Here is a 14270-nt window from a genome sequence, read left to right on the forward strand (position 1 = left end):
AGATATGTGTCTGTGGTGTTTATGTTCAAGGATGTGCTTGGCTAAGTAAATTTTAAGGGTGCTTCATCACCCGGTAACCTGAATTAACTAACTCGGGATTATCAATTGAAAGTTCATAATCAAGAGTCACTGATAAATCACTATTTTATGGTTTATCTTATGCTTAATTGAGTGGATTTTATCAATCTTCATACACTTATTCATACTATTCGCATGTTTTACATTTTCCTTCCTGATTTGGTGCTATGATTGAAAACATGCTTCTTTGGTCTTAATTTTGCTATGTTTAATCCTCTCTTATTACCATTCGATACCTTGATATGTGTGTTAAGTGATTTCAGAGATTACAGGGCAGGAATGGCTTAGAGGATGGGAAAGGAAGCATGCAAAAGTGGAAGGAATACAAGAAGTTGAAGAAACTACTAAGCTGTCCAGCTTGACCTCTTCGGACTCAAACGGTCATAACTTGAGCTATAAAGATCTAAATGAAATGGTTTCAGTTGCGTTGGAAAGCTAACATCTGGTGCTTCGCAAAGATATATAATTTGCCATAGCTGCCCCGAAGTTAGCTGACGCGAACGCGTAAATGACGCGCCCACGTCGCATCTATGAATTTCAATCCATGCAAACGCGTGGACGACGCCTCTGCGTCACTTTCCCGTGACCTGTACATACCAGATTTTGCAATCAGCAATTTCTAGGCTATTTCTGACCCCGTTTTTGGCCCAGAAAGCACAGATTAGAGGCTATAAAGTGGGGGAATACACCCATATATCAAAAAAAACATACATTCATTCATAAGTCACACTTTTCACAACTTAGATGTAGTTTTTAGAGAGAGAGGTTCTCTCCTCTCTCTTAGGATTAGGATTAGGACTCCTCTTAAAGGACTTATGAATATTTTTATCTTCTTCAATTACAGGTTCAATGTTCTTTTTATTTATTTTCTCTTTTATTTGTTTATGGACCATTCATGTTATGATTTTCTTAATTAATATAATTTGAGGTATTCCGGATATTTATAATTTTAATTTAGTTTTCTATATTCTTGGCTCTGGTTGATTAATTGGTGACTCTTAAGTTACCAAACTTATCGTGATTAATTGCATATAAATTTTTATATTCTTTATTTGATATAAATTGGGGTATTTCAGACTCATGATTGCTTTCTCCTATTTATATAAATAATTTAGATTTTTTCCTTTTCTTGGCTTTGGTTGATTAATTGGTAACTCTTGAGTTATCAAACTCATTGTAATTGATAATCGTTATTCTTGCTGATTAATTTAGATTCCTATAACTCTAGTCTTTCCTTGTGGAGTTGACTAGGACTTTAGGCGTTAATTTAATTTGTCCACTTAACTAACCTTCATAGTTAGAGATTGATTTAATGGTAGCAGAAATATAATTCTCATCACCATTGATAAGGATAACTAGGATAGGACTTCCAGTTTTCATACCTTGCCAAGAGTTTTATTAGTTATTAATTTATTAATTCCTGCAATTCATTTCTCCTGTTCAAAATCTTTTCAAACCCAAACACTGTTTTTCATAACTAATAATAAATCATACCTCCCTGCAATTCCTTGAGAAGACGACCCGAGGTTTGAATACTTCGGTTTATAAATTTTATTGGGTTTGTTACTTGTGACAACCAAACATTTGTAAGAAAGGTTGATTGCTTGGTTTAGAAACAATACTTGCAACGAGAATTTATTATAACTTCTAAACCATCAATCTTCAATTCTTCAAAATGGCGCCATTGCTGGGGAATTGCAAATGTGTGGCTTATTATTGGTTATTGTAAATATTTTTCTTTTACTTGTTTATTTGTTTTTGTTTTCCCTTCTTATTTCTGATAACTACTATGAATTCTTATTGGTTCTAATTTTGTTGAAAGGAATGGAAGCTATAACAGGACTATACATTAAGGTCTAAGCAATCAAAGATGGATGGAGCCCAGAGGATCTGATCAACCCTTTAGGCAACAACACCCTCCTAGATATCATGGATAGAGACCATTCTACAATGCATACCAAACTGATAGATATGGTGGACCCCCTTGTAGCTACCAACAAGCCCCACCCTATGCTCAGAGACCATCCTCTCAACATAGCTTTGAACCACCACACTCACAAGCTTCTTTTTGCCATTCGCCACCGTATGATCCTTATCCACCCCAAAGCCAATCCAATTACTCCCAAGAAACACCACTCCCCTATGCACCATGTCCATATCCATCAAGCCAAGAATCACAGGTTCGCTTCGAAGAATCAGTAGACCAATTTAATACAACCCTTCATCAACTGGAGCAGGTAATAAATTAATTATCTTCCAGACGTTCGGACACCCAACAAACCCCCATGGCTTCATGTGGAGAATCTAATGAAAAACGCAACATGAAGGAGATAATAGAAACTCCAGTGGACAGTATAGAGAATAACTTTGTACTAGAACAAGTAGAGGAAGCTGTCGTTATAGAAGAAGAAGAGTTGGTCGAAGATTTAGGAGATGCCGAACCTCCACAGGAATCTAGAGTTGTGGAGAATTCCGTCGAGGACGTTACAATTGATGCTAAGGAGGATAGTGCACAACCCCCAAGGCAGGTATCTTATGAGGAATTGGATGGAATAACCCAAGATGCATGTTTCCTTGATGATAATAATCACAAGTCAAGTTCTCTTAGTAATGAACTTGCATCCGCAAGTGAATTCTTTGAGATGGACGAATCTTCCCCAAGTGAATACGAAGATGATGCAGAGGTAGACTTTTCTCAACCTCCCAATTATGACTCAAGTGATGAGAAAGATATCGAAGACTTTGATCAAGACATGGTTGAAGTTGCAGAAGTTTGCAAAGAAGTGGCGGAATTCACAGAAGACCACAAGGGAGTAAAGCTTGCAGAACCACTGAAAACACTGATCCCAAGGCCATTACCACCCAACACAAACTTCAAGTGGGTAAAATCCTTGACCTTTATCTTCAATTCTCCACTTGAATATGGTTTGCTTGAAACAGATGGCCAGCTTAGAGCTCTTTGCGGCTTTAAGAGCAAAAGGGAAATGACTCGCACTCAGCACTGGTATGCAAGATTCAATGAGATTTCACACTTCAATTTAAGGTGCAAGGATTGGCGTCAAGTTTAATCGAAAGGATCTCGGAAGCTGTTTGGTCACTGTAGTGAGAATTCAGATTACTTACCACCCGACTGGAAAAATGCAGATCAAGACAAAGATGGGTGTAAAAGTAGAGTTTGGGATCCTGGAATCTACTCTGACATTCAACACCCCGGGAACCTTGAAGCCTATTTGAACTCACCTAACGGCTTTACGTACCTTGTTTGGGACCCCGGAGGATGCTGGCATTCCAAACACTGGTGGAGATTTCTGGACGAATTCAAGCACAAGCCACCATAGCAGGAAGCTCATCAAATGTCTAACTTAAGGACTTTAACTAAAAGTGCTAGGTGGGAGACAACCCACCATGGTATGATCGTTCCTTTTTCAGTTTTAATCTTAGTCTGTTTTTGAGTTTTGATTGAACCTGGAATCATGCATAACATTCATATTAGCATTGCATTCTGCATACTGCAAAAAAAAAAAAAATTCCATATACATTGATATGTTATTTTAGTTTTTATGTCTCTATAGAAAAAAAGAAAGAAAAATATATATAATATAAATAAATAAATAAGGGGACAAAATTATCCCAATGTTAAGTTAATAAAAGATCAATGCATATGTGACACAAATTAAAAGAAAAGTTGATATGTGAGTATGTGATATAAAAGTGGGAATTATGGGTAGCTAGACATGATTTTAGAAGTTATATAGAATGTATGTATGTTAGGTGATAGCTCAGATTACTCAAAGATTCAATTTATAGCTCACTTAGCCATACATATATCCTCACCCTTGCCTTGGCCCCATTACAACCTTGAAAAGACCTTATGATGTGTGCATGGGTATACTAAATATTTGTTAATTGGTTAGATGAAGAACAAAGTTTAGAAAGCATGATTAGGGAAGAGTAGAGTGATTAACCCTAGACACTTGAGAGATTAGAATGATATACACTACCAGTGAGGGTTCAATGCTTGATTTTATGTTCCCTGCTTTCATGAACTATCTTCTTACAAGTTTACTTGCTTTTTATTGTGTAATTTGAATTAGTAGAATTTGATTCATATTTGTCTTGGAGAATTTATTTACTTTTAACCAAGTAGGTAGAAACATTTTGCATGTAGTTGCATTCACATAGATAGGTTGCATTGCATACTCTCTATCATTCCTCTTCACACCTTTATAGCTTCTCTTGAGCTTAGCATGAAGACATGCTAATGTTTAAGTGTGGGGAGGTTGATAAACCACTATTTTATGGTTTATCTTGTGCTTAATTGAGTGGATTTTATTAATCTTTCATATACTTATTCATACTATTCGCATGTTTTACATTTTCTTCATGATTTGGTGCTATGATTGAAAACATGCTTCTTTGGTCTTAATTTTGCTATGTTTAATCCTCTCTTATTACCATTTGATACCTTGATATGTGTGTTAAGTGATTTCAGAGATTAAAGGACAGGAATGGCTTAGAGGATGGGAAAGGAAGCATGCAAAAGTGGAAGGAATACAAGAAGTTGAAGAAATTGCTAAGCTGTCCAGCCTGACCTCTTCGCACTCAAACGATCATAACCTGAGCTACAAAAATTCAAATGAGATGGTTCTAGTTGCGTTAGAAAGCTAACATCCGGGGCTTCGCAACGAATATAATTTTTCATAGCTTCTCCGAAGTTAGGTGATGCGAACGCGTGGATGACGCGCCCACATCGCATCTGCGAATTTCAATCCACGCAAACGTGTGAACGATGCCTCCGCGTCACTTTTCGGCGACTTGTACATACCAGATTTCGCAATCAGTGATTTTTGGGCTATTTCTGACCCAGTTTTCGGCCCAAAAAACACAGATTAGAGGCTATAAAGTGGGGGAATCCATCCATACATCAAAAAAACATACATTCATTCATAAGTCATACTTTTCACAACTTAGATGTAGTTTTTAGAGAGAGAGGTTCTCTCCTCTCTCTTAGGATTAGGATTAGGACTCCTCTTAAAGGACTTAGGAATATTTTTATCTTCTTCAATTACAGGTTCAATGTTCTTTTTATTTATTTTCTCTCTTATTTGTTTATGGACCATTCATGTTATGATTTCTTAATTAATATAATTTGAGGTATTCCAGATATTTATGATTTTAATTTAGCTTTCTATATTCTTGGCTCTAGTTGATTAATTGGTGACTCTTGAGTTGTCAAACTCATCGTGATTAATTGCCTATAAATTTCTATATTCTTTATTTGATATAAATTGAGGTATTTCAGACTCATGATTTATATAAATAATTTAGATTTTTCCCTTTTCTTGACTTTGGTTGATTAATTGGTAACTCTTGAGTTATCAAACTCATCGTGATTGATAATCGTTATTCTTGCTGATTAATTTAGATTCCTATAACTCTAGTCTTTCCTTAAGGAGTTGACTAGGACTTTAGGCGTTAATTTAATTTGTCCACTTAACTGACCTTCATAGTTAGAGGTTGATTTAATGGTAGCAGAAATATAATTCTCATCACCATTGATAAGGATAACTTAGATAGGACTTCCAGTTTTCATACCTTGCCAAGAGTTTTATTAGTTATTAATTTATTAATTCCTGCAATTCATTTCTCCTGTTCAAAATCTTTTCAAACCCAAACACTGTTTTCCATAACCAATAATAAATCATACCTCCCTGCAATTCCTTGAGAAGATGACCCGAGGTTTGAATACTTCAGTTTATAAATTTTATTGGGTTTGTTACTTGTGACAACCAAACATTTGTAAGAAAGGTTGATTGCTTGGTTTAGAAACTATACTTGCAACGAGAATTTATTATAACTTCTAAACCATCAATCTTCCGTTCTTCAGTCACCTTGTAACAAAATATTTAGCAACCCAAAAAGGTTCTGGACACCACTATCTAGGAAAAATTCTCAAGTTATATGCTTGTGGTGTGAATGCATTAAGGAAAGAGGCTTGAGCAAGTATATCCTAAGGGGTGTCTCAACCTAATACCTTGAACCAACTGGTTTGGGAGTGTTGATTGAAAGCTTACCTTAAAGAGCCACCTTAAGACAAAACACTTAAACTTAAATAAAAGCAAAGAACCTCTTGAAATGAATAAGAACTTACGAAAATAAGTCAAGGATTATATAGTGATAATGAAGTCTTATAAGGTCAATCAAGTTGAGGTCCAAGTGGGTATTTTATCCTAGAAGCTTAAAATTTTAAGGTTCACCCAGAGAAGAGTCATAAATAAAATCATAATGCAAGATGAACCCCATTGACTAGGATAAAGGTATTCTTTCAAATAAGACTCACTCTTATTTAATCATTTCCACTTTTATGTTCTATTCTTTTAATTTTCTAGTTCTTGCTTGAGGACTAGCAACATTTTTAAGTTTGGTGTTGTGATACATGTGCATCTTAGCTAGTTTAGTTAGCTAATTTAAATGGTTTATAGATTTGTTTCATACAATTTCTAGTTAATAAACAAGTGATTTCATGAAATATCCTTGCATGTAATGGATCATCAAGCATGAATTAAAATTGTGACTATTTCAGGAACATATAAGAGTCATTTGATGCAATAAATGATGCTAAGTGAATGTGTTGATCAAGAGGATTAATTGCATTGAAATAGGATAATATATCTTGTATGGATCCATGAAATATCAAACTTTGATGTATTCTATTTGGTTGATGATAGGTGAAGCAGAGACAGGGAAGTAGAGCCCTGAAGCAGAGCCCTGGTGTAGGCCAACTTGGGCGTTTGCAACGCCCAACATAAGGGGCGTCGCTTTAAACAACGCCCATCATGGGAGCAGGGTGGCATTGGAAATGCCAACTTATACTGGCATTACGTCAAAGAAAGCAAACTATGGAAGCAATGTGCCATTGGCAACGCCCAGTTATACCAGGTTATCATGAAACAACGCCCATGCTTGATGAGAAAATCTTGGAGCTGACTCCCTAGCGTTGGCAACACCAGCTTATACTGGCATTATTCTCAAACAACACCTCAGTAAACCCTGGAAGGTGGACCCTGGCGTTGGCAACACCCAACTCAACTAGCATTGCCCTCAAATAACGCCAGGTACATCAAGACAACACCCAACATAAGGGAATTATTTCAAGACAATGCCCATGCTTAATGAGAGGCCCCTAGGATTGTGTTCCAACGTTGGCAACACCAAAATACAAGGGCGTTACCTTCAAACAATGCCAAGACTATCCTGGAAAGAATTTTCGGGCATTAGCAACGCCCACCATAACTGGCATTACCTTCAAACAACACCTGCGATCTTGGAGCTGGAAGTTTTAGGAAGTGTGCGCACGCACATATCTGTGCGTATGCACAAGTAAACAAGATGACATCAATACCAAAGGGGGTGTTGGCAACTCCCAATATAAACTGGCGCCGTGTTTGGGTAACGCCAGGGACATCCCTGGAAGGTGGAGATAGCGTTGGCAACACCAGGTTGAACTGGCATCATTTCAGGATAATGCTTGCGACACTTGGGTTTGAAGATTTTACTATCATGCGTACGCGCGACCTTTAATGCGTACGCATGGTGAAAGTTTTTGCAAGGATGCGTACGCACGAGTTAACATGCGTACGCATGGATGCACAAGTGACAACGCCCAATATAACTGGCTCCCAATCCAACCAACGCCAGAAATAGGAGGCGTTTGGAAGCAATAACGCCAAGGCCTTTTTCAATGCCTCCAATCCAAGCCCAGAAAAGCCCACTCCGAGAGCAGATTTTGAAGGCACTTAAGGAGCAGAAAAATAGTATAAATAGGGAGGGTTTTGAACTGAAAGAGGATTGGAAACTTTTGGGTTTTTGAGCTTTACATCACTTTACTTTTTGCTTGTTCCTTAGCTTTTAATTTTATTTTCTAGTTTTCCAGTTTTAGCTTCTGTGTAACAATGAGCCACTAAACCCCTCATTCATTAGGGAGAGGAGCTCTGCTAGATTGAAATGAATTAATGTTAATCTACTTCTCTTCTTGATTCTATCTTTGTTTATCTAAAAGAGAATTTTTGATCTTCAAAGATCCAATTCAATCGGAAGAGAAATTAGATCTATTAAAATTCTATGTGAACCTTTGAAAAGGAATCATAGTAATTCAGTTTGAAAGTCTCTTCTCACAATGAATTTGATTTTGATTCAGAGCTTGATATTGTGACATGTAATCACTCTGAAATTGGGATCTTAGGATTTGTATGGCTTGGGATTAGAATTCAAGCTTTACCTCTTTTCATGAGCATTGGATCAAGGAATTGGTATTTAATAATGTCTAGAAAAATTGAATTATCAAGGAATTAGGACCCAATTACCTATGATCCAGCAGAAATCTAACATTGCATAAACAAGAGAAAAGAGAAATTCATTTATTCAGAAAGATCTAGCATCTCCAATCCCTAATAATTTTTATTCATAAGCATTTCTTTACTTCCTTTTAACTCCCTTCTTAATTGCTATTTCTCTTTAATATTCATTGTCTCTAATTTCCTTCACATTCCATCACTTTAATTTCATTGTCAGTTATTCTTTAGCATTTACATTACTATAATTTATGTTTATGCATTTTAAATTTCTAGCTTTTTACTTTCTGCTCTTTAGTTTCAGTCATTTAATTTTTTATTATTTATATTTCAGTCATTTATTTTACTGTTAAGATCTCTAATGATCACTCAAATCCTTTTAATCTGATTGTTTGATTAGAATGACCAATTGATTAAAGTTAATTAATCTCTTAATCCTTGTAGGATCGACCTCACTCTCAATAAGCTATTACTTGATTACGATCCGATATACTTGCGGGTAAATATTGGTTTATCAATTTTGTATCAGTCTCCTGAAATTCAGTAGTTGAGTCTTAGACTCTTGGTACATTCATAATTCACTGAAATCGATATCTATTTACTTAGTTACTTCGTTGCTTAGTTAGTTAGTAGCTTCATTACTTATTTACTTCATTGTTTGATAATTGGTATAATTGGTTTGATAATTGTGATTGAATTTATTTTGATGATGTAATTGCTAATTTAGTTTTATTAATTTGTTTATTAATTATTTTTGTGTATTGAATTATTTTGAATTAGAAATTTAGGATATTATTAGTTGCTACTATTGAAAATTAATTTAAATGGCACAGGTATGTTAATTTTGTATTTATTTGATACTGAACTTTTCTATTCGTGTAGAATTGTAAATTAATTTTATTAATTAATTAGCTTAGATTCATAATCTTATCCTATTAATAATAAAAAATTATTTTAAACAAATTTTATTATTAGAGATTGGATTCTATTACTATTAGTAATCACATAATTTTATCTTATTAGTAATTATATTTTATAATACTATAGCATAATTATAAAAAATATTATACTATATATTTTATATCACTAATAAAATTTTCTTGAACTGTCATTGTCTTTATATATATATATATATATATATATATATAATCCTTTCGTGATATGAAGTTTTGAGTGTTATATATGTAGGTGTAGTTTATGATGGCCACAAGTTTTGGTGTCTATGGTGGTTATGAACTTCACAAAATGATATTTTTAATCAAATAAAATGAAAAATTGAAGCACGTTTCAGTTCTGTTAATAAATAATGACATGTTTATGAGTGTAAATAAAAGAAAAAAATTAGACCATTTATCATATTTCTTGACAAAAAAAATAATCGATCGTTTTCTCTCGTCGTCGGAAATGAAGTCGCTACCAATGTCCAAAATTTAAAAAATAATAGTATCTAAAAATACTTACATTGCATTAATATTTTCATTATCTACTTATACTTTTCTTTTTTGTAATTAATAATTTTAAATTTCACTTTACTAATATTAAAATTTAATTAATAACAGTAACTTTAGATTTTAAAATTTTTATTGAAGAATAAAATAATTATTTTAATTAAAAATAAAAGATATAAATAATTATTTATTAACGTGAGAAAAAAATTAATGCAATGTAAGTATTTTTAGATACTATCATTTTTTAAATTTTGGGTATTGGTAGCAATTTCATTTCCGACGACGAGAAAAAACGATAGATCATTTTTTTTTGTCAAAAAATATGATAAATGGTCTAATTTTTTTCTTTTATTTACACTCATAAACATGTCATTATTTATTAATAAAACTAAAATGTGTTTCAATTTTTTATTTTATTTGGTTAAAAATATCATTTTGTAAAATCCATAACCACTATAGGCACCAAAACTTGTGACCACCATAAACTATACCATATATGTATATGTCTAGCATTAGTACTGTAAAATTTTGTCCATATTTTTATGGCGGTATACCTTTGATGCTCATTAGTCAACTTCACTTCTTTCGTACCAAAAAATTGTCCAAATTGGATTATATTGCATATTGCATATTCTCTAATAGAAATTAAAAAGCATATGTAACTAATTTTAAATTAGTCGTTGTTGTTAGCCAAATTTTTTTATTAGTATATTTTTGAGGATTTAAAATTTATAATTAGATATTAGGATTAAGGATTTATAATTTAAATTTAAAATTTAAAATAAATAAAAGAATATTTTAAAAAATTAGTTCACGTTGATTAAAAAAATTTGTCTCCTAAGATTATTGTGTATTATCTATTCACTAACACATCCAAAACCAACTTATGTATATACATCAATCTTATTATTTTTGCATTACAAAAATATAAAAAATATTAACACGGTCATGATATTATTTTATTTTATTAGTTTTCTTTAGTAAAATAACAGAAATTAAACTTTAAATTTTTTTATCGTAAAAGTTTTGATATCATATTAAGATATTATTTTTTTTAAAAAATTTAAATTAATAAAAAAAATACATGAATAATTATATTTTTAAAAAAAATAAGAACCCTGTAAATCAATAATGGATTAAAAAATCTATCATTTTGCCGCTAAGAATGGAATCTTTTTATGAATGAGTTTAGGAAATATATAGATCATTCTCATTTTCACAGTCATCATGACATGATGATTCTATTGCAAGCTAAGCTAGTTAGGTTCTAGCACAATAATCATGTCACCATGAACCAATAAAAGTACGTTGCATGTTGATCTGAATTATCATATCCTCATCAAGATATGTCTCTACATGCATATATATTTGCTGATCTGATTTTGAATTGCTTCCATTCCCTTAGCTTGCTTGCGTGATGATCTTGCTCATCCGTTTCTATATACATTGATGATGGTTACTGAAATAGAAGAAGAGTTGGAGGGGAATTACCAGCCATCATCAAGTTCCGTTCCCGCCCTGAAGAATTTGATTCATGATGAATTGTTGTTGGTTTGAGATCGCTGTTTTCAGCTGATGATGATGAAGGAATGCTGATAGTGAGATCAAGGTTTAAATCCGGCAATAATAAGCCTTTATTGTTATTATTATTATTATTAGACTCATCCTCTTCTGATGAGCCTACTTGATGATAACCATAGTTGTCAATGTTATTGGATTTATTGGTTGTTGCCTCATCATTATTCTTGTTTTTTTTCTTCAATAAGCCAGAAGATGATGATTTTGAACAATCGGAAATGGGTGGAGTAGGGATTAGATTTTTTTGGGTTATTAAACGGTGGTTATTTGGATCAATGCCTTTGCTAATTAGCTTTCTTCTTATGTAAGAGTTCCAATAGTTCTTCACTTCATTGTCCGTCCGTCCCGGCAATCTTCCCGCTATTAGTGACCACCTATAATTAAAAAACAATTTATGTTGTTTTGTATTATTAACGGTACAAAAAAGGTTTTTACCCATATCCAATCATATATACAGAAATTTAAGAAGAAATAGGACCGAATTTATATTATACTTATAGATTCGCACCGGTTGCCTAGAAGTGCATGAAGCTTGATGATGAGATCTTCTTCATCTTCAGCAAAGTTGCCTCTTTTAAGGTCTGGGCGCAAATAGTTTATCCATCTTAGCCTACAGCTTTTGCCACACCTTAATAGACCTAATCAACAACAATTTCTTAATTCTTAATGTTTAATGTGTTACATTAAATCAGATATATAGGTAGAACTACTTTATATGCATCAAAACGAACCCCTAATTATATTATTCCAACCTACAAATAGTTCTTTTATTTTTCCATGTATGGGAGTTTCTATGATACCCACGTTTGCAAGCTTCTAATTAAAAAACATTCTAGTAAATCCATTAGTATAACGAAACATCAATGGACAAAACCCATAATCATACTTTTTTGTCTTTTTTAATGTGTACCATGTTATTATATATTCTTAAAGAGGAAGTATAGAAAAATCGGTTTACATTAGTTAATTTTAGAATTTATAATTTAATATTTAAAATTACAAATTCATAATTTAGGATTTAAAATTTAAGATAAATAAAATTATTTTAAAAATTAACTAATGATGTATGAAAAAGTTAATTCTCTCCTAGTAATAGCATTACTCATTTTTAAATCAGTATTTTATTTAGATTGATTAATCTAATTCAAATTATATACAAAATTGCAATTACAAAAATAAAAGAGCATCAAAGTATATAAAATTAATATGCCTTATTGACTCTATATATGAATTATATTTTATTTATTTCATAATATCTTTTACTTAAAAATTTCACATATTGATGATTTAGTATATTTACATACAATGTATCAAAATTTTAGAAATGAAAAATATTTTATAACAAATCGTTGTATATACCTGCAGCTTGAGGGAGGGTACGCCAGCAAACATCGCCATGTTTGTTGATATAGTCAATGAGTTTTTGGTCTTCTTGTTTGGACCAAGCTCCTTTGTTCATGTCTTTGTTGGTTTCACAGCATGGCTTTCTCATTATTATTATGTTTTCTATCTAGCTACCTTCAATTCCTTCCTTTAAGGCCAATAACGCAATGCAAGAAAGAGAGAGAGAAAGAGATTTATTTGAGGAAGCCCAAGAGGACAAGGAGGAAAATATATAGTAGCTAGTAAGTAAAAAAAAAAAAAAAAAGAAAGAAGAGAGTAGGTAGGGTTTGGATAAATAATAATTGAAGACAAAAAGAAATAAAGAGAGTTGACTTGGACCGGTGGTTTAATTTGCTCCCATATGCATGCATGCGAGACTGCGTGGTTTGTGCGTGCGTCACTCACTCACTCACAACACACATTCAGAGAGAATGAAATAATAATGGCAGAGTTGTTTTGGAAGTTTGGATCATGCATATTTTTTTTATTTATTTATCCACTCAAATACCAGTGTAATGTTGGTACTTTAGAACATATATATTCTACATGGCAATCTCTTGGACACTTAGCTTTAGCTTTGTTGAGATCATATTAAACATACATATATATTTTTTATAATAAATAACAAAAACATTTAGAAAATTTTAATGTAATATCATAAATTAAGATAGATTGACACCAAAATAAAAAAAGAATTAAGATAGGTGAGTAGGTAGTAGTAATAATGGAATATGGATTTCTGCAAGTACAGTATTATATATTTCACTATGGCAATACTACGAACTTGATTTGTTCAAAAAATATATAAAAAATTATTTAAAATATAAGGTTTAGTTTTTTAAAAAATTGATGCAATTTAAAATAATTTTAAAAATGATTAAATATAAAAATATCTAAATCAATAGTTTCAGAATTCAGCTAGAAAATTAATTTTTCAGCTAATTTTTTAAATTTTAAATTTTAAATATTAAAATTTTTAAAAATAAAGGTAAAAAAATTATAATTTTATGACAAAAAGTTAGTTACTTAAAAGTTGTTTCTTAGAATTTAGAGATATATCTATTTATTTGTCTTCTATTATTAACTTAAATTTTTGAAAAAAATTATATCATGGCATGATATTGAAACTTCTATGAACTAAAGAGTTAGTGTTCGATTTTTGTTAACCTCAAAAAAAAAAAAAAATTAGTATAAGGCTAATGAAAGAAAAAGAAAATTTATATAAAAATTATACAAACCCAAAAAAAATTATTGCATGCAGAGTGAATTAGAAATATAACCGTTTATGTATTTCTTTTTATTAATTTAAATCTTAAGTATTTAGAAGAAGCAGTATCATAGACACCTATATTTTTTTCATTATTATTTAATAATTTCTTTTGCCAAATTGAGAGGAAGACATTCGGTTGTTTTTAATGCGATGAGAAGTGAG

The 14270-nt window shown here is 32.0% G+C and overlaps 1 protein-coding gene across 1 annotated transcript; it reads right to left on the minus strand.

Moving 5' to 3' along the window:
* Positions 1-11038: 11038 nt before the first annotated feature.
* LOC112796757 (transcription factor MYB8-like) lies at positions 11039-13112 on the minus strand. Its single transcript, XM_025839363.3, has 3 exons — positions 12815-13112; positions 11964-12093; positions 11039-11829 (listed from the first exon to the last, which is right to left on the minus strand). The coding sequence occupies exons 1-3, from the start codon at positions 12945-12947 to the stop codon at positions 11334-11336; spliced, it is 759 nt and encodes a 252-aa protein (XP_025695148.1). The 5' UTR covers positions 12948-13112; the 3' UTR covers positions 11039-11333.
* Between the last annotated feature and the right edge of the window lie 1158 nt (positions 13113-14270).

Source organism: Arachis hypogaea, chromosome 4, assembly GCF_003086295.3.
Source record: "Arachis hypogaea cultivar Tifrunner chromosome 4, arahy.Tifrunner.gnm2.J5K5, whole genome shotgun sequence".
Taxonomy (NCBI): domain Eukaryota; kingdom Viridiplantae; phylum Streptophyta; class Magnoliopsida; order Fabales; family Fabaceae; genus Arachis; species Arachis hypogaea.